The sequence below is a fragment of the Saccostrea echinata genome, unplaced genomic scaffold, assembly GCF_033153115.1.
Source record: "Saccostrea echinata isolate AGI-Se365-2 ecotype Australia unplaced genomic scaffold, CSIRO_AGI_Sech_v1 ptg000054l, whole genome shotgun sequence".
In the NCBI taxonomy this organism is placed as follows: Eukaryota; Metazoa; Mollusca; class Bivalvia; order Ostreida; family Ostreidae; genus Saccostrea; species Saccostrea echinata.
In genome coordinates, this window is record NW_026889803.1 from 33,139,312 (window position 1) to 33,161,500 (window position 22,189).

The 22,189-nt window shown below is 33.0% G+C and overlaps 1 protein-coding gene across 1 annotated transcript in view; it reads left to right on the plus strand.

Moving 5' to 3' along the window:
- The first annotated feature begins 6,465 nt into the window (after positions 1-6,465).
- LOC133205682 (sodium- and chloride-dependent GABA transporter ine-like) overlaps positions 6,466-22,189 on the plus strand; it is a 41,312-nt gene continuing 25,588 nt past the window's right edge. Inside the window, exons 1-3 of the mRNA XM_061341535.1 lie at positions 6,466-6,623; positions 16,218-16,366; positions 18,301-18,435. Coding sequence (XP_061197519.1) covers positions 16,249-16,366; positions 18,301-18,435 — 253 coding nt within the window. The 5' untranslated portion in view covers positions 6,466-6,623; positions 16,218-16,248. The remainder of the gene's footprint in view (positions 6,624-16,217; positions 16,367-18,300; positions 18,436-22,189) is intronic.

Genomic DNA, 22,189 nt, shown 5'->3' on the forward strand with positions numbered 1-22,189 from the left:
CCTTGATAGAGGTATGCATCTTGCTCTCTCATACAATTGTTGGTTGGATATCTTTTCAGACCAGTGTATTTTTAGGATCCTCCTAAGGCATTTCCGATGGAATGTCTCCAGCTTTTCATCGTCTTTCTAGGCGGTTCTCCATAGTTCAGAACAATACAGCAACACAGATAAAACAGTTGTGTTGAAGATCTTAAGTTTGGTCCTTGTTTTGACTTCCATACTTTGGTGAGGGATGCGAAAGTAGTCCTGGCTAAGTCTAACCTTCTCCCTGTGTCTGCCTCAGTGCCTCCCGTCTTGTACATTGTGGCACCCAGGTCGAGGAATGTTTCAACATCTTCTACGTCCTTGTTATTTAAAATGATGGCATCATTCTTTTTATCGTTTGTTCTCATGCTTTTTATCTTGTCGACATTACTTTTAAGCCTGTATATTCAGCGACGTCATATAATCTCCTGATCTTTTCTTGTATGTCGTTGTGTTTGCTGGAAATAAGTGCGACGTCGTCTGCATAATCCAGGTCATCTAAGGTTAACAAAAAAATTCCAACGTATACCTCCCTCCCAATTGTTGGTCTTTCTCATTATCCAGTCTACCACAATGATGAACAGGAACCCAGATATAACACATCCTTGTCTCACTCTTGTTTGTACTTTGAACCAGTCCGTTGTTCTTCCATTCTCTATGACACAACTGGAACTTCGGTCATATAATTTCCTGATGATGTCCACATACCTCGGTATATCTCAGGAATTCCATAGTGTCTTAGTATGTCCCTCAGTTTCTCTCTTATTTTGCTGTCAAAAGCTTTTTAAAAGTCTATGAAGCTTATGCACAGTGGTGCTTGCCACTCTATAAATTGTTCTAATATATTTCTTAGTATGTAAATCTGTTCCGATGTTCCTCTTCCTCTTCGATATGAGCTTGCTCTGGTCTTAGACTGTCTTCTATTCCATCTCTAATTATGTCAATCACTATTCTGCAGAACACTTTAGATGGCACTGATAGTAGTGATATTCCTCTATAGTTGTCACATATTGTCAGATCTCCTTTCTTAGGTATTTTGACAATGTGCCATCTCTTCCAGTCTGTTGGTATTCCCTGCTCACCGATGATTCTGTTGAATAAATCTGTTAACTCTAATGTTGTATATGATATGCTCTCCTTTAGTAGTTCTGCATAGATGTTATCTATGCCAGGGTTCTTCCCTTTCTTCATTTTTGGATTGACTTTTTTACTTATTGGTGTGTTGTGTCAATTTCAGCAATTATGTTCTCTTGGAAATTGCATTCTTCGGGTAATTCTGTTGCTTCTGTTGGAACATTTAGGACCTCTTCAAAATGCTCTTTCCATCTTTCCAATATTTTTCCGTCCTCGATGATTAGCTCACCGTTTTTGGACCTTATGCCACTTGTTCTGTTTCTTTTTTCCCCACATTAAGCTGCTTGGTCAGTTGATAAACCTCACTCAGGCGGTTTGTGTTTGATGCATTCTCTGCTTGGTTTGCTATATCCTCCAGATTTTCCTTTTATCAGCTCTTGCTCTTCTTTTAACATCTTTGTCTTTTGTCATATATTCTTCTCTCTTAATTTCGTTTATTCTCTCCGAATTTGATCTACCTATTTCTTCATTTAGTTTTTTTTCTTTCATTTATAGATCTGTATGTTTCTGCAGTAAGCCAGTCTTTCTGTTTCCTTTTTTTCTGGCCCAAGATCTTTTCTGTTGTTTCATTATATACCTCTTTCACAAGGGTCCATTTTTTGTTGACTGTCTTTTCCTCTTCAGACAGTTGCTGAAACCTACTTTTTATTTCAAACTGGAATCCTTTGCATATTCTTGGATCTTTCAGCTTGCTGACCTCATACATCTTCCTGTTGCTTTCTTTTTGCTGTGAGTTTCTACAGAGCTTCACCTTTATTTTAGCAAGTACTATATGGTGATCTGAATTGGTATCTGCACCACGCATAACCCTTACATCACATACAGACTTCTTGTATCTGCCATTCACCATCGTCAGTTTGGTTCCTATCTCTTCCATAAGAAGATTCCCATGTAAGCTTGTGTATGTCAAGGTGCCTAGAGAGGGTTCCGCAGAAGTTATTTAGAGCGCACATTTCAGCTAACCTCATGCCATTTTCATTCACAGTCCCAGTGCCCTCTTGTCCCACGACTCTTTCCAATCCATCACTTGACTTTCCAACTTTTGCATTCGCATCGCCCATTACCATCAGTATATCATGATTTGGCAATATCTCTCTCTGTAACTTTTCGTAGAAGGTGTCCTAATCCGCTTCATCTGCTTCGTTTGTTGGGCTCTATATTTGTATTACTCTTAGCTTAGCAAAGCGGAGAAAAAGCGTGCGTTGATGATTCTGTCATTAACAGGATTCCATTCCATCAAGCTTTGTCGATTTTTCCTGCTAAGTTTAAGCCCTACTCCTCTATGTTGTTCCTCAGCTCCGGAGTACAAGATATGGTCTCTCCAGTGGTTGTCTTTAATTCACCAAAGCCTGTCCATCTTACTTCGCTCAGTCCCATTATGTCCAACTTAAATTTGTTAAACTTTTATACGATGTTAGCTGTTTTTCCAATTTGGTAAAAATTGGAACATTGTTCTTACGTTCCAACATCCGATCTTGGTGATATTTTTAGGTGTTGTTATGGATGGGATTTGCGTTCCTTTCAGGTTACTGGGGTCCTTACGGCTTTTTCTAATTGCCTCGTACTCTCGATTCCAAATGAAGATAATCCTCAATTGGAATCTAGCATGTCGCGCCTACCCTTCCTTCAGTGGTACTAATTGTTATAACAGTTTCCGTGATCATCTGATTTTTATGGAAGGAGGTGGTTAGCCTCAAGTCCAACCTCCAAATTCGTGTCTGGGGGGCCAACATAGTAGTTGATAACGGTCTCCTACTAAATCCAGGTTATGACCACAGTTTTCTCTCCCAGCTGAGTTGCCGGCCAAGGCTTTCGAGTCTGATCTTCCCGTGCGCCCTTACGAAGTTAGCCTGGGGCCAAAAGGTGCCCAGTATCCGTCTGCTTCCAGGTGGAGGCATCGCATAGGACTTGTTGTGGAGAGGCTATGTACTGGCAGAGGAAGACTTACAACCGCTTCCCTTTTTGCATTGCTGCTAGCCAGAGGTGAGGGCTGAAAGCGAGAGGTGGCAAGCACATAGACACCAACACCAAAACACTAGACGCATCACACAACATTTAGCAGACAGTATGTACTTAATATATAAGAAACGACGATTATTTACGGTTGTAACCCTCAACAATGACGCCTGGTGACACCCCCTCCCCCTTTTTTGCTCGTCAGGGATTTCTTGTTTACTTTGTACCCCTCCAAAATAATTTCGTAGGCCGTGCCCCAACATTAAAATTGCTTTCTACGGGCCTGTATTGTGAACCAGTCCTACCTCTCGGAGCCATGGGTGAATGATTTAAACAAATTTGAATCTGCAATACCTGGGAATGCTTACGTATTAATAGCGATTCTCTGTAACCACTTAAACTTCTTTGCCACGCATGGTCACCGATTTTGATGAAACTTTGCCCATTATTACAACTTGACACCAGAAACATATATCAAATAAAATTTCGTTGCTATGTGTCTTGGTTGCCATGGTAACAACCAGAAAAGTTGAAAAAATTGAGATTTTCAGCTACTTTGAATCTTTATTAAGCCTTAATAAAGACTAATAATAACAAAAAAACAATTCTCACAAAAACCTGACACCTTGTTGCCACTTATGCTATAAAGAAACTATTTAGAATTTATCTCTTAGTAAGTGGTAACCATGGGTTCATTTGGAATACATTTTAGATGCTGAAAAATGCTGAAAAACGCTCAATATTCACTAATGATAGGTGTTAAATGATCAAACTCAATCAACAACCTAAGAGAAAACAATAAAAATATTTGACCTTAAGTAATTAGGTATTGGCAATATTATTCTAAAAATAACTTTCATGGTTGCCATGGTAACACAGTGTTACCATGCAAAATGTGTTGCTAAGATTGGGTTAATGCTACTATTTTCAGGAAAAACAATAAATTTCATGACTGGCACATATATATCCTTAGGACCTTGCAACACCGACAACATAAGAAAAATTGGGATTAATTGTTACTTTGCAGTGTAACCATGGAAACAATGTACCAGTTGGTTAAAGTGATATTTTTTGCTGCCTTAGGAATTTAATTACTTTTTATTCAAGAAACATATTATTTGACTCACCTTGAATAGTGCTTATTTGGTAGAACTAAAGTTGAATATCATATATTGATAACGTTTGTTGAAAAATACAACACTGTTGCTATGGTAACCAAGAAGGGAAAATGTTCGATTTTGTTAATTTTATATCAATATTAAACCCTTTGTGCCAGCTTTTTGCATCCAGTTAGAGATTGGGTGGCAGTCAAAATTGAAAGTCAGGTTAGTTGTTCATAATTATCAATCATAAAAGTTTTGGGAATCTACGTACAAAGGTACGTATCCAAGGAAACAGAATATTTTTCAGATTTTTATGCATATTTTCTCGGCTTATTTCCATAGCAACGCTCTATTTAAAGAATTGAATTTGAATTTTTTGAAATGTGAAAATTAGGGTCACATGAACATCTTTAAAAATTGATTATTAGTTATATAGAAATATGCTTTTTAAAAAGATAGGATTAGATTTAAACACTACGAGAGTAAATTTAAAATCCCTTCTTGGTATTAAAACAATGGCAACCATTGCCAACCAATAAGAAATATCATATTTCTTCCTTGGTATATGTTACAAGGATCTTTTGTCTATTATTTGCTTGCATTTCAACCTAAAATTCTTTTTTTTTCTTAAGTGTATGATTATATAAAATTAGATGAGCAAAATTATTACTTTTGAATACTTTGTTTCCATAGTAACGTATTTAATAGTTGATTTACCAAACATGTTTATCATGCATTTAAGATATCAGGCCTTCAACTTTCAGAAACAACCATTGCCACTTGTTGGCTTTGCTGCAAAAGTTAACTGTGGGACTCTGAACATGTTGAAAAATGCCATATTTCAAACTTTAGGACATGTTGCCATGGTAACCATGACACGTAGCAACCAATTTCTGCCTGATTTGAGTTTACGGTATCAAAGACTTTTATCATAGATAGTTTGGAGAAATTCTGAGACTATGCGTGCCACAGCTCCTATATAAAAGTTCAAGTCATTACAGAGAATGGTTCTTAATGTGACAAAAAATCCCGCTGTTCTTAATTGAGAAGATATTTAAATTTCCCCCCATACATATTCCCACATAAAAGTTTGACTTTTGGGGAGGGGGGATGATTTGATCCTTTATTTGAATTTTTTTTTATTTACTTTACCCGGGGATGCTCTGTGGCAAGTTTGGTTGAAATTGCCCAGAAGTAAAGTCCCACTGGACACCCGATTACTGTTGTTAATACATGTACAGTGTATATACTGAAACGCAAAAGAAACGCAACAAGCAGTAATCTACAAATATTTGAATTTTTTATCTAATGATTTTCAAAAATGAATACAGTAAGGTAAAACTCGATTCATAAGCATCAGAGATTTGATAAAAATGTTAAATTATAACCTTTTAACTTTAGAAAGTTATATATGAATGTTAAAACACCCCCACCCTGGCCATTCAATTACAGCGTGCAAGACTGCCATTTACAACAGTTGCAGCTTGATTTCTACGATGCAGTAGGTTCATCAATCTCGAGCTCTGGGCGAAAGAAATATTCTTTGCCATTTTTAAATGCCTGTTTTTCAGATGATGAGGTCGAATTTTCTCTACCCAGGCGCAGTGTTATACCCTTGGAATTTCACAGAAGTGATAAATTAAAAGAATTAGAAAGATTACAGGAACAATAAGTTACATGGTTCCAACAGACAAGGCTTGTTTGTAAGTCTCACTATTATAACCGTACTTTAGAAGAACTTGATTTTAATTGTATACCTGGAAATCCTTCCTATACTCATGGTTCATTTTCTAAGGATGAAATTCTTCAAAATCACATTTCAGTCTAATACTTCTAACATTCCAGTTCTCAAAGGTGAGTTCGATCTAGCCTACCTATCTAATGGATTCCTAAACTTCATAAAATACGAGCAAATTACCGGGTCCAGCAAGTTTACAGACGGATGGATAGGAAGCTATCATAGACAGACGGACATCAGACAACAGAAAATCAAAGCTGAATTGAGCTCATAGCTCACGAGAGCTGAAAATTGACCAGCAAATGTCTGAATGTCTGGAGGGGGACATACAGTAGGAATTGCAGTCCGAAAGGCAGGTGCGCGGACTTCTCTGTGTTAAAGGCCCCTTCTGTCCACCATACTTTCACATGTTTCATTCAAATGCGAACAGAAACGAAGTATGTATTAGATTAGGATATGCCCATGATTCTGTTATTTTCTCCTTTGAACTGCTTAACTCCATGTTCCAAACTGCAACAGGTACCCCGAAGATAAATGATTGCATAATTTCCAAAATACGGCATAGTGCTTGGAATAACTAGAATAGAGCGCTGGTGGTGTTCAAATTGCATAACGTGAAACGCATTGTTTGCAAAAGAAGCAATATTTAGAACAACCGTCTTACTTTGGTAAGTGTCAAAGTAATCCATAATTAAGATTCCTCTCAGGGTTAATTATGCTGATCAATTTTACAGTTTAAATCGATCGACATTCGATGCTCATCGGGTGAGAGTGGGAGGGGGCATTTAGCCAAGGGAAGGGGGGCGGGTGGGTAAGCTTTATTAATTTTTTTCAGTTCCATGACACTTTTGTGTGCAGAATTCTTTAATTAAAGTCAAGTTGATTACTTTTGTTTTACATAATGAATACACAACACGTGTTGACAGTATTAGATTTGAGTATTAATTAAATTTGTTATAATCTTTCCTGTAAAAAAACATGATAAAAAAAAATTGGATTTTGTTTAAAGAAATTCTTGACTGGTTGTAATGATTATGCTTTGGAAATAACACAAACACAGAATGATCATTTGACCGCTCAAAATTGTAAACAGACTAGTGTTTTGACAGTAAAAATGCTTCATTTCATAAACACATTCAAGTGTAACACAGTATGTGTTTCCTATTATATAATCTAGAGTAAATTCCCATGACTTTGATATCTTAAGTTATTAAATCTGAATTTGCTGTACACATGTATATGTAAGTATGGATGCAAAATGATGTGTCTCTTTAATTAACAATGACCTCAGGTGAATTTAAGAACAAATTTCATGTAACTTGAAGCTTTTAAGAAAAGTGTATACCTTTAAATATGCATTTAACATGTCTTACAAAGTATAGATATCATCTCCAGGTAAATATAAAAAAAAGTAATGTGGAGCTTTTAAGAAAAGTGTTTCTGCAGTTAACATGCCCTATAAGTATACATGATTTTGTAAGTTTTTTCGTTTATACATTTCTCTTAAAGCAATATGAGCTGCAACTTTGATGTCAGAAATTTTTTTTGCAAATTAAATTGTAATTAAGTGTTTCAATGACAGAAAAAAGAACGTTTATAAACTTCTGTTGTTCATATTTGCGATGGAAGAACTATTTATAAGCTTTGATTGAAGCAAAATTACATTATTGTCGTCCTGTACAATATTGATTTCTTATATAATACTATATATTTGATTGTACAGAATCCTTTCTTCCGAAACAATTTGATACTTTATTTCTGTCTAATTGATCAAAAAGGTTTAAAATACGTACAAATTTATTATAATAACACATTTCAGCAGCAAAATAAAATTCTCAAAAATGCAGCTCATATTGCTTTAATGGACTCTCCGTAATATAGCTGGAAAACTTTCAATCTTTGTTGAAAAGTAATGAAACTGACAAAAATATTTGATCTTGAGAGCATGTCATAATGTAAAAGGGGGTATGGGGGGGGGGGGGGGTTAAAACTTCTAAATATTCCTTTTCATAGCAGCTACACTGTAGCAGGGATAGACATTAACTTTCAGATTGACTTGCCCTTCGGGCAAGTGATCTCAAACTTTGGCTTGTCCGAATGGTAAACTTGGTTGCCCAAAATAAGGATAGAACTTAAGAAGAAAATTGTTTATTAATGTAAATGTTATGACAAGAAAAAATGTGACCAAATACACTACTGTCAATTTGGCAAGGTGAGGTACCTGAAAAAATTTCAATGCTGCGTTTGTACATAAATGTATATTACCATCCTTGTAAATTTAACCTGTTAACACATACTGCCATGTAGCAATAACCCTCCGTTTTAATAAAATTCATATTTTTAAAAATTATTTTTGGTAGGATTCTCTTGTGAATCGTGATTTTCAGAGATAACTGTGAAGCAACTCTAAAGGAAGATAGTTGCTACGTAACATACATCTTTATCTTGATCAGGATACATTGTGTTACACTGTACTAATATTTTGTGAGCAAATAAATAAACTAATTTTTAATAAGAAGTTAACAAAGATGTTAGACGAAGAGCATATTTACCACGAAAGAAAACAGAATAACGAACCCGATTTTCAAATGAATCCAGAAAGTGGCAGAAACACTACCATCGAATTCCGAATGCAAAAACAATGTCAGTCAGGTACCTGGGGAAAATCAAGTGTTCAATTTATTGTTTTATTTATAAATTAATGTATACTAAATAAAAACGTACATTTCTATAAGAAAAATTCACTTGCCCGTTCGGACAAGTACGTCGACAGTTTCACTTGCCCGAACTGAGAATTTACTTGTCCCGGGCAATCGGACAACCGTTAATGTCGATCCCTGTGTAGTACAAAGTGTGAATGAAGATGCACATACAGTAGAGCTTGTCTAATCCAGACCCCACAGTTTCTATTGAAATTTGTTAGATTGGATTATATTTCAATTAGATAACACTTTAAACAATTGAATATACCTTAATGAACAAACAGTTTTCTTTGTTTATATATAGACAACATTTCAGAATACTTATCATCTGGATTAGACTATAGTTTTACTATATATGCTGCAAATATGCCTATAAACTATAACTATTCTGATTAAAAGAAGGCCTTATATTAGATGAACACTTACATAGCTGCTTTGATCAATACTTATTTCACAAAAAGGAGGGAAAAAATGTATGAAATTAACATGGTTGATACAATTAAACCTTCACCATTTGTCCATTTGTAATATTCATCTTCTGTTCTTAAACTCTTGTTCTCTTCTTAAGAATACCTGATTTATTGAAAATGCTTCATGTTTTACTTAAAAGCAAAAAAAAAAAAAGAAAATTAAACATGTTATAAAAAAAAAAATATATAACCAAACAAGCATTACCAAAAAAAAAAAAAAAAACTTGGGGGAGAAAATCTGTTAAAGTGGTTCTGATGAGCAAGAGTATACTTCTTCAGAAATTTTGAAATTCATGGCCCCTGGGTCAGGAGTTCTGGAGTTGGATGGGCTCTAATATGATCATGCATTGAAATTTTTACTCTGCTCTAAGAGAAGTTACTCCCCTTTGTCATTCACCCATGATAATGAATCACTGTAAATAAATGTAATTGTTAGGTAAATTGAATAATAAAAAAAATAATATACAAGAATTTTTAGTGTATAATACAAAGAGAAGTTTTATAGTTTTGAATGGTCAGGCAGACTTGTAAGTAATAGGTGAATAAAAATAAGACAAAATACTTTATATTTGTACTTTAAATGTACAGGGCAAGAGTATGGGGCTTTTGACGAGTTCTCTTTTTGAAATAAGTTTCCATTGCTTAAGATAGTGGTAGAGTTTAGGTAGCACTGGTATATACAGGCAAGTAAATAAGATCTACTTTCTGAGTTGTTGTTGATTACCAGACTAACTATTTTGTTAATCCCTGATTGTTCTAATTCTTTGTTTTTGAGCAACATATCATCATGCATCTATCAATTTACTTTGTTTTATCATATAGTTATTAAAATGCCAGTCTATGGATCCTTTACAGGGTTGAATTATACTCAGGTGCTCTTGGGCCTCTTGTATATACATGTATACATAATGCTCTGACAACTAGCCAGCTAAGTTTTTCTGAGGCTTTTCATAATGAATGACATGTTCTAGAAGGAAGTAATTGAACTGAAGAAGCAATGAGGAGATATAGATGGGAAAGTGATAATATTTTGATATGGAAAGTCATGACTAGTTTCCACTACATGTACTTGTTGAAGAGGACTTTTTGGCTTTGTACGGATGTATAAGATCCTGAATTGTTCAAAGTCACATCTTTATTCTTCACTGATTGTCTTTAATTATTATGAGTTATTACGTATTAGCAAGAATGAAATTGAATTCAGTTTTTTAAAAATACTTTTATTCCCTCAATAAAATATCAGAAATGTGCATCATAGGTAGATGGTTGATAGCTACAAATCATATACATGTACATGTATATATATTTGGTAGTTAAGATTTATCAATCGAATGTATGTATTGAAAGAAAAAAAAACATTTTAATCTCACTGCAAGAAATGTTCAAAGAGCTATCATGGTTTCTGTCGTGTTATCAGCGTTTATGATCACCAGGTTAAAGTTTTCAAGTCCTTATTTAGCTTCTCATGTTATGAAGCATATACAGGTATGATTTTACCATATTTTTAAGATAATCATTTACTTAATCGAATACTATTCAGATTCTGCACATATATTTAATTAAGGTTATCAGGGTTAAAGTCGTAAATTAAGGTCAAATTTATTCTGAGTGACAGAAAAAATCATGGTATCCCACTTCTAAAAGGACATAATTCTTTATCATTAATTATCTGATATAAAATACTCTGGCATTCATCTTAGGGATTTAAGAGTAGGAAAGGATTTACAGAGAGAAGTTTAAAAATGCAGTTTTCTAAGGAATAATAAATCAACGAAGATTGTGCATTGAGGTCTAGCTATGAAGATAAGCTGAATTTTAGATACATGTACTAAGAAAACAGACAAATTTATAATTAGGGATTACATTTCAGATGGTAAAGGTTTTTTAAATGAAAAGATTATTTAAAATTGTTTTTTTTATTTATTAAAAAAAGGGAGATAACTCTTTAAGGAAAGCTTAAAGTCATAAATTATCCTGAAACATTAATCCTTACATACAGATAGTTATAAATGGAAATTATGTCTAAATATATTGACTAATATAAAACAAGTACATTATCTGTTGAGCATGTGCAAGATAAACAAGATGTGTTTGTTAAACACTGATGCCCCCGTATGGCAGCTTATGGCGAAGGTTAAAGTTTCTCAAATGCGGGCCAAAAGATAAAAAAATGTTAAATTTGAAAGCCCTAGCTGCAACTGTTCAAAAGTTATGGCAAAGATTAAAGTTTTTTAAAAGTAAGTAAAACCTCAAGGTCAAGGTCAAAGTTGTTGGTATCCAAAGGAAGGTCTTGTCACAAGGATTACATATGTAAAGTATGAAAGCCCTAGCACCAACCATTCAAAAGTTATGGCCAAGGTTAAAGTTTTTCGGAAGTAGGTCAAACTCCTATGTCAAGGTCAAAGGGTCAAAGTGGTCAGTATCCAAAGGAAGGTAATGTCACAAGGATTACTAATGTGAAGAGTGAAAGCCCTAGCACCAACCATTCAAAAATTATGGCCAAGGTTAAAGTTTTTCAAAAGTAGGTCAAACTCCTAGGTCAAGGTCAAAAGGTCAAAGTGATTGGTATCCAAAGGAAGGTCTTGTCACAAGGATTACATATGTGAAGTATGAAAGCCCTTGCTCTAACCGTTCAAAAGTTATGGTCAAGGTTTAAGTTTTTCAAAAGTAGGTCAAACTCCTAGGTCAAGGTCAAAGGGTCAAAGAGGTTGATATCCAGAGGAAGGTCTTGTCACAAGGAATACACATGTGAAGTTTGAAACCCCAAGCACCAACTGTTCAGAAGTTATGGCCAAGGTTAAAGTCTCATAAAATTTTGCAAAAGTGGGTCAAACTCCGAGGTCAAGGTCAAAAGGTCAAATATGATGGTACCCAAAGAAAGGTCTTGTCACAAGGAATACACATGTGAAATATAAAAGTCATAGCTCCAACCAATTAAAAGTTATGGGCAAGGTTAAAGTTGACAACAGACAAACAGATAAACAGACAGACAGGACAAAAACAATATACCCCCGGGATCTTTCGATGGGGGGGCATTAAAAACTACAAATAAGGTTCATATCCTCAATGATTTGCTCATGCGACAGAACTACATGTGCTCATGCTGTAAGTTGCTTAATAATACTTTTTAAGTACACTGGATTGGGCTTGCAGATATTTCTCCTTATTGAATTAAAATATTTTTTATTGAATCATTTAGGATAAAATAAATAATGTAAATATAAGGAATAATGTCTGTTTTTTGGTTTATGATGATGATCAATCAGTCTGCTCGCATGATAATTTTATGCAAATTATTACGCAAGCAAACTGATTGATCATATCATAAATCTAAAAAACGTAGACAGTATTCCGTAATTTAAAGCTATTATGAGCAGAATGCCTTAACTACTGTTTTTAATTTTTTTCTGTATTGATCCTTCTTATATTTCTGATGCATGATATATTTACTGTGAATATCATTCAGAATTAGAATATTAATTCACTTTAGGGCTGCACATTCAATCCTTATACTTACAGATAGTTATAAATGGAAATTTTGTCTAATTGTATCGAGTAATGAAACAGAACATGTCTCACAGTTGTACATTCAAATTGGTTGAATTTAGAGTTATTATTGGCCTTAGCTAATGTTTTTAAGTTTTTCTGTATTAATCCTTCTTATATTTGATGCATGATTTTCATTAATTTCTTAGTTGTGAATATTATTCAGAATAGATTTATTTATTTATTTTGCCTTTTTTTTTATTGAATTGTTTTCAGAAAGAAAAAATTTATAATGAATCCAACTGATTTTTAATATTTTCTGCAGACTTTAATATTTTCTGCAGACTTAACAGTATGGCCTTTGAATATTGATGTTATACTATATCTATAGTCAATTTCTTAATGATTGCATTTTTCCTTTTGAGAGGTGTTTGGAGAACTGCTAGAATTGGCTGAGAGGCAGTACTGTAGATCATCAAATTTTGTGACACCTTATTTTTGTGAAACATTTAGTATTTTAAGTGAAAAAAAAAATCATAATTTTTTACGATTATTTTATTATATCTAGCAGTTCTCCAATTGGCCACTAAAATTTAATGATAGCAGTTTGTCATTTGTAAAAACTTTTTCTGCATAATGAATGCAAAGGTACAAGAGAAAACATGGTTTTCTTGCCATTGAAAATTAATCACACAATTGCCTTTTTTGCCTGCTCAAGAAATAGACATTATTTGTAAAGGAAATTGCAGAATAAACTTGCTTCTTGTAAGGATTGACTTGGATATTCAAACAATTTTTGTCATGCTAAAAGCAAAGGAAAAAGTGTCCAAAAACTGGTCACTTGCCAGTTGTTAACTTATTAGGGAGACTAAGCTACATTTTTTGTAATATACAAGCATCTTAAATTCAAATTATAGCCCCAGTGTTAAACAGGGTCACAAAAGGTGAAAGTTCTCAACGTCAAGTAGATTTCCATACAAAAAGCATGTCATTGGCTATTATTTATCAGTTAAGTAATTGGTGAGCATTAAATATGCTTTTTATTGGAATATTGAATTCTGAATTGAAGTTATTTGCTCTTATTTGGAATTGCAATGTCAGTTTGATAGCGTTCATTTTGTCAAACTTTTGATAGCACCATGACTCTTGTGAGCATTGTGGCCTATGGGCCTCTTGTCTATAAACTTAATGCATGTAAATTTTAATGGTCATTTGATGCAACCAGGTCACCCATGACTCTCTTTTTTATTGTGGATTGTATGCAGTGGTGCTTTAAAAGATCATTGGCCTACTTTAAAGGATTTAAAAAACATTTATTCTTTGTTTTCCTTTTTTTTTTTTTTTTTTTTTTTTTTAAATAACAATTATGTTTTTGATAAAGTGTCAGATTGATCCCCAGAATTTGATCCAGGTGTCGAGAGTGTACTACCTCAAAAGGCACACATGATGTCATTAAACGTATTCTAACACTATTATTTGAGTTTTTACTGGTACAGAACATAAGCTAGACATTATGTACCACTATTCATTTCATTGTTGATATTCATTTAAAGTCCTGCCCTTTGAATGGTAAGTTTTGAATTTTTTTTTTTTTGTCCACCTTTTAGGCTCTTGGCTGTTAATCAAACAAATGTGTGTTTTTGTTTAGTTCACGTTTTTAATGATTAATTTTCTAAATGATGATGACAGTTTAAATGAGAGAATTTTAATGTAAAAAAAAAAAATCAACTCTTGGTAGATTTTTTGCATTGAATGTGTAAAAATTAACTTTTCTATAAAAAAAAAAAGAAACATAGCTTGCTTTTGAACTACACTCTGTAATAAGAGCCTATTGCTCTGAAGAACACCTGTTTGTGTGGTTGTCTTTTTTTTAAACCAGGTATGTAAACCTATCACATTAATTATAAAAATCAATGACTAGATTGTATAAAGTCATGATAGTGCTGCACAGGATTAAAATGGATTTACAACTGAACAGGTAGCATATGTTATGGAGAGGGTGGCTTTAAAGTCATTTTGTTAATGATGTGGTTAAAACATTTATCTGTTTGTCTTGTCCTCTGGGGCTTAATTATGAGATTCCTTTGAAATAAATGTGAGGTTCAACATCCTCATTAGCTGTACATGATGAGCAATATTTAAATCAGAAGGCACTGCTTTAAAATAGGTACTAATTATAGACCCAGGACATTTGGTCAATATTTCTCTGTGGCTCAATTAAATATATTTGAAATGTTAATATAAGTAATTTATTGCAGTTTTGAAATAAATTCAAAGGAATATGAGCCAATACTAATTATCAGTCAAACACAGTTTCAAGAAGTTCATGTACTAACATGCTCTAGGAAATACTCCTCTGTGAAAAGAATCGGGTCATACCTTCATGAACTTTCAAAACCAGAAGACATTTTTGATTACAATCTTTAAAGGACTAGCTGTTATAGGTTATGACAGTATCACTGAATTTTTTATTTATTGAGCTAATTGCAAATGAATAGCCAACAATTCCCTCCCTTTTCGCACTTTTATTTGACAGTAATATATCCCGTCCCTTAACATTTAACAATGAATTATAAGAGATTTATTGTTTGTGTTTAGTTTAATGTTACTTCATTTTATGTACATAATTTCCTTATTGCCACTGTACACATATATTAATTACAATCATTGCAAAGACTTATTCAGCATACTAAGGACTCGGTTTTATTTCTCTTTCTCAGACCAATCTAGATGGGTGAACACATCTGGAGGGGACCGTCCAAGGTGAACAAACAAAATTAGAATTCTGATGCAGGTTCATGAAGTAAATTCATAGACTATACATACATCTTGGATGCATATCTAATTTATTCACATGTATAATTGTATGTAAAAATTCAAATTGTCTGCTCTGTACGACATTGAATTTACATATTAACCCAGTTTACAGCATAATGTGCAGTAAAACATTGGTAAACCTTGAACAAAATCTTGAACAGTTTATTAACTGTAAGAAATGCATTTCAGTTTTGAAAGTTCATGTATGTATAACCTGATACTAATCACCCAGTTAATATTTCAAGATAGCACTCAAAAGCAGTGATAACACTCTTGTAACATTCAAACTTTTCAAATTGTCTTATAGGGTTTATTTTGGCTGAAAAAGTAGTTCCAATTCTGACTTAGCTATATATTATTACTCATCATATGTGGTTCATGAGGATATAAATGTAGAATTTCCTTTAAATTATTCTAAAATAGAAATTGTACCTTAATATGTAAATATATTCCTCTAAATGTTCAAAGAAATAGGCACAATCTACCTATATTTATATCTAGGAAGTAATTTGTGTATTTCAGGATATATCAACATATATGGAATTACTTAGAGTTTTCCTAATATAGTTCTAAGAAAATTTTTAAAAGTTTCTTAGAAGTTTTAATGACATTTTGGGAATTACTGCCTTGTGAATTTTCACTTTCATATACCAGGTGCAGATAAGTTAGCAGAAGATGAAATCCACATGATTTTTACTATTACTTGGATATGAAAGAAAAAAAAACACCCAAAAATTAGCAAATTATCCAGTCATGCAGTAATCATATTGAATTTTATCCTTTTTAGGTTATTGGAAAAGTGAACAGAAGATTGAAAGATGGTTGCTCGACAGAACTGGAGTAAGAATGTAGAATTTTTGCTGGCTGCCATTGGGTATTGTGTAGGCCTGGGAAATGTGTGGAGATTTCCATACCTCTGTTACAGCAGTGGAGGGGGTAAGGTGTTCAAATTTCTTAAAATAGCAATGATGCAATGTACATGTATCAATCCTCATTATCTTGATATTTTATTACATTATTATAATTATATTATATCGATATTTCGAATACCATGGATATGTCAAAGTGAATTAGAAATCCCAACCACCTTTATGTATTTAAACCACAATATCTTGAATCCTTGAATATTTTGAAATCTACAGTTCGAGATAACAAGGTTTGACGGTAGTAAAACGTCACTATTTATAGCCAACCTGATGCTTAAGAAAAGATAATTGTTTGATAAGACCTCTGGAAATTTTTCAACCATATTGATGTTGCCTCTGAAAAGTCCAGTGTACTAGCTGCATGGCTTGATGAAATTTCATCAATTTAGACTGAAAGGAATGGGGCTAGCGTTTATGAATATTAAAGTCTTCAATTTTTTTTTTTTTTTTTTTTTTTTGGATGATTTTACATGTTTATTGCCTTTTATATTGCTGGAATCATAGAGTTCTAGATCATGGCTCTTTTGAAAATCTCAGTTTTCTATGGCATCAATAAATGCTGTTGTACTGAAGAAAAAAAATATATTACTTGAAGAAGTTTGACTGCTATTCACAATATGAGTAAAGATTTTTTTTCCAATTCAAAGATTGCAAAAGGAGCACATTTATAATTTTCCCCTTTATGGAAGAAGTCATATTTTAAGGACATGAAGTGCATGAATTGGGACATCGTGTATAGGACAGGACTAAGTTGATCAACTTTGGGAATAATGAATCCTAAGAAAGGTTTAAAAGTCTTTGTTAGAATTATTGATTTAATCTGTGGTATTACTCAGCAGTACTTATATGGATCTAAGTGCATGATATGTTGAAATAGCCAATTGTTTTCAAAACGAGAAAGGAGATGAATGAAATTTCATTGAGTTGTCCGGCTGAGTAAATGTATGGAACAGCATGTTTGCAATAAAATTTTTATGTTCATGGTTCAAAATTATAAAGAAAACCTTACAAAAATTAAATTACATCAGGTGTTTGTTTGGTTTTTTTTTTAAAGAATAAAACAAGTACATGTTGAGTTGATATAAAATCTTAACAATGATTAAAAGAAAATTGATTTGGAATAATGGGTGCATGTACTCTGTGCATCAGAAAAGAATCAGCAAATGTTTTTTATTTAATCATTTGCTTTTGTTTTTGGTAATCAGCTCAGAATTTGAAAGCCTTTTAAGGGGCCATCTTTGTTAGCCAAGGGTTTTAAGTCCACTCTTCTCCCAGGGAGTGGTGTGGACCTAAAATCTTTTAACTTGTGAAGATGTGGGGGTATGGTGTTCAAGTTTTGCAGCAGATTGACTTCATACTTATGGCCAATGTCAGGATATCCACCTGAGATCAAGGTCAGGTTACAGTTCTGAGGGAGAGAGAAACTCTGGAGACAGGCTATCACCTGTATATAGCAATAAAACAAAGAATAATGATATTAAAAAGTACTGAGACAGAAATATCATGTTTAATTTATAACATATATTGAAGACCAACATCAAAATGTGGATACCCGACAACAGTGGTAATCATTATGTCTCTCTGTCAATACTTTTATGTGGCATGATCCTTGGGTACCTTTTAATGGAAATGCTTCATATTCATGACAATAGGTTGATAAAGAAACTTACAGCTTTTAAGGTCATGTTTCTGTCAAATGTCAATACTTTTATGTGGCATGATCCTTGGGTACCTTTTAATGGAAATGCTTCATATTCATGACAATAGGTTAATAAAGAAACTTACAGCTTTTAAGGTCATGTTTACCCTATTAAAAGTCGAGGCCAAAAGGTCATAACTGAGGTCAAATACAATTTTGGTAGCAAACACTGACTGGTTTTGAAAGCAGTTATATATTTTATATATGGAATTGAGTCTGTATGTTATATTTATGTCCATTTTCAGGGGCATTCTTAATTCCATTTTTCCTTATGCTGATCCTATGTGCCATTCCTCTGCTTTACATGGAGTTGGCTGTTGGACAATACACACAGAATGGGCCAGTAGGGGCCTTAGCCAAGATCTGTCCACTATTTAAAGGCAAGTTTGTCAATATTCTAAGACTATGTTGAATGGAATGTTATAATTCAGCTTATAAATTTAATTAAAGTAACTGTTACAGTAGTAGATATTTTCAGAATAGATAAATATACATGTATTAATTTCTTTTATCGAATTCAAGTGATAACATAGAATTAATGTATGAAGAGCAGTGCATTTTCTGTTTAGAAAATTAAATCATATCTTTTGTTGAAATATATATTAGTTACAGCATAACTGTGGAACAAAATTTTAGTACTATCTTATTTTGTGCCAAAGATATTATTGAAGAAAATGAATCTTCCATAATCCAGATTTTTGTTCTATCCACCTCAAAATTCAAACAACTCCTCTTTGTCCAAAGACACGTCGCTATTTCATTAATCTTCACTGAAATCTGATCTTGTCTTTGAGAGTCAACAAAGAAAATTACTAGGTATGTTTGGGAGAAGAACTTATTCACTACTTCTAAATGAGTTAAATCAAGTGTGCATGAGTCTAAGTTGGTACCATTTACACACTTGTTTTAGGTGACGAAAAAGAAAGCTCTTAACAGCCCGCATATAAATTGCCAAATTCTAATGTCATGAAAGCCTGATCTTAGCTCCTGACATTAAGCTGGCAAATTAGGGGGTTACACTATGTCAGTGATACTTGATTGCGCCCATGACAAAAGGGCCTTATGGCAATTTTGCTAAAACAGAGAAATAACGTCATAAAGATATGACGTTGCAGACGGTGAGCGTCGACGCAGATTTTTTTATCTACGTGTTTTACGTTTTGACACGTGTAGTTCACTTTTGTCGTTGTTCTCAACATTGAAATAATTATTTATTTTCACTTATATCTTTAATTCACTTCTTGATCTTCTAGTCCACTGATATTAATCAAAATATTTAGAATTTTATTCGAGACCCGTTTCTTTACTACATGTTATTGTAGCTTTATACGTCTCCAGAAGATGATCTGGGCTATGCATTTCTATACATGTATAGAAGCTTCAGACAAAGTGATTTTCTGGGTAATTGAATATGGATGAACGAATGCGATTTTGATATATAGACAAATTGAAGTTATTTGTTAGACAAGGATATATTATCAAAATATTGCAGAGGAAATCGTTTTCCTGTATAAGATCCGCCCCACCATTCTCAACACATCGATCATGTAAACATTGAAGCATTGGTACATCGTGCATAAATTTTTGTTGTAAAATGCTTTAATTGCCAAAAATTTGAAACTGATCACACTTCTTCCAACAGAAAAGAAAAGTATTCTTGTAAGTTTTCACAAATCTAGCAAAAGTACGAACGAATGACAGACGTGATATTATTTTTAAGAACTATAAATAAAAACAAGAGAGGTAACTCTGACAAGCGAGATACTAGAGAGGTACCAGAGAGGGACTTTCTTTTTTTTTTTTTTAACACCATTCAAAAATCAACATACTCATATAAATTTGCTCCCGTAGTATAAAAAATATTTTTAAAAATCTTACTTGTCATCAGCTAAAATAAACGTTTTAATTGTAAGTATTATATTTATATTTTCTTTAAAAGTATTTTCGAAAGCTCATGGAACTAGTTGCTGTCAAAGTGAAAGAGAAAAAATATATAGAATAAGAAATAGATGCTACATTGAACCAGACTTTCATTTATTTTTTAAATTTTTTTTATTTTTAAATCTGTTACATGTGCATCTATTTATTTTAACATGAAATTATTTTTTAAAATACTTGAATTTTAATTTTTTTCAGTAATAATGATCATAAATTTAAATAAAATGAAATGAAATTTAAAAAATTGTTTCGTCTTATTTTTGTTATTGCCACTTCCGATGTAAGTACTTGAAAACAAACAAAAACTATCGAATGAAATAAAATTGTTCTAATTGTTCTAGCTTAAAAAAAAGTTTACATGTATGTATACCTGATGTGTGTGTGAGAGAGGGAGAGAGAAAGAGAGAGAGGGGGCAGAGAGAGAGAGAGATGTTACATTAAATCCAGTTTATTAATACAATGTGAAATGTGAAACTTTAATGAAAAGGCGAATTTTCAAAAACACAACAATATCGTATTATGAAAAGAAATCTTTATATCTTTTTTTTTCTTTTGCTGTCTATTTATTTTCAGTAACTCGAAAATATAAATTTTGGTACTCGTGTTTTGCATAAAAAAAGTTCAAAGGTTTTAGCTTTATCTGCAGTTTTTAGTCACTTAAAAGTCAAATATATGTAATCTTTGTCATTCATAGAATCTCAGCATTGTATGTCATTACAGTTCTATTATCAATCTAAAACTCGTTTTCTTATTGAAATAATAATCTCAGTTATCGGTTTAGTATGATATTGCTTAACTTGCCGTTGAATTATGTAAACGGGCTGATTTTGTTATTTGGATTTATTGAAATAAATCTTGTTAAGATCAAATTGTATTAAACATGCATTGTACAAATTGAATTAAATGCTAAAAATATACTGCACAAAAGACTAAGAATATGTTTGCAAGTTTTTATTTTTGTGGCAGTGCCGGAGACCGGGGAAGAGGGCCAGGGTCATTTTATATTACCGGGACCTAACTACTTTACAGTGTATCTGTAAAGCTTTACAAGGATAAGCATATCCAATTCTCTGGCATGGGGCCAGAATGGAATTTTTATATTGTAAAACTTCATATACAATAACATTTGAAAACAATAACATTAGAATTTCATACGATAAAGAAGCCGCGAGAAATGGGGGGGGGGGGGATTCTACACACACCATCACATAACAATATTTACACGTACCTAAATGTGTGCCACATCGTAAAAATTTGTCATTTAAAAACTCAGCCAGTCAAGGAATATTATGAACCAGTCGCATTTAAGTGACCGGATATATAAAACTTTCAATTAATTTTTACACCCCCCCCCCCCCCCAGCCGAAAAAATTCTATTTATTAATCTGCATGTCATTGATTCATAACGACAACATATATAATTATAATTATTTATGATTTATTTCTTAGAAAAATCTATTTGATATTAATTTAAAAAAATGACATATTAATTTCATTCAAAGTTCGAATAAAATTTGTTGAAATGACAATAAAATACCCGATATCTATTAATACCCAGTGTATACATGTTCTTCTAAAACCATTTAATTTTACAAAATCAAAGAAAATCGTTTTTCTAGGACGCAGTTTTTCTCATGATTAACTAGATTTGATAGCAGTTAAGTTTCCAGTTCCAGGCATGTGGAGCTCGATCATGATCGCTGTTTGTTTTGAAAATGACCCTGCTCATATACATGTACATAAGGAGAGAGTTCAAGGTGCAGAAATAAATTGAGGAATTATTTCAATATTAATTCAAACCTAATCAAATGACGTATTTGGAGGTTATGGGGTTGGTGGTGGGAAGGCATCCCCCCTGCACACCTAAAATTTAGGAAGATTTTAAAAATACGACAACCCTCGTATGCTATTAAACTCATGTTAACTACAAGTATTGCATGTTTCTATCATTTAACATTTACCCCCCCCCCCCCCAACTCACACACACAATCCAACCATTGGTCATCCTGGATCTGTTCCTTTCATTAATGCATGTGAATTATTATTCATCCATTTGTTTATAATTTGTCAATGCTTATTCAAAATTAATTTTTCAAAAATTTTCCTTGCTGTGACTGAAAAAATGTGTATCATTTCAATTTAAAAAAAGAAGTTTTGTTACCACATGCAGGCAGAAGTCCCTCTGAATTTTTGTTT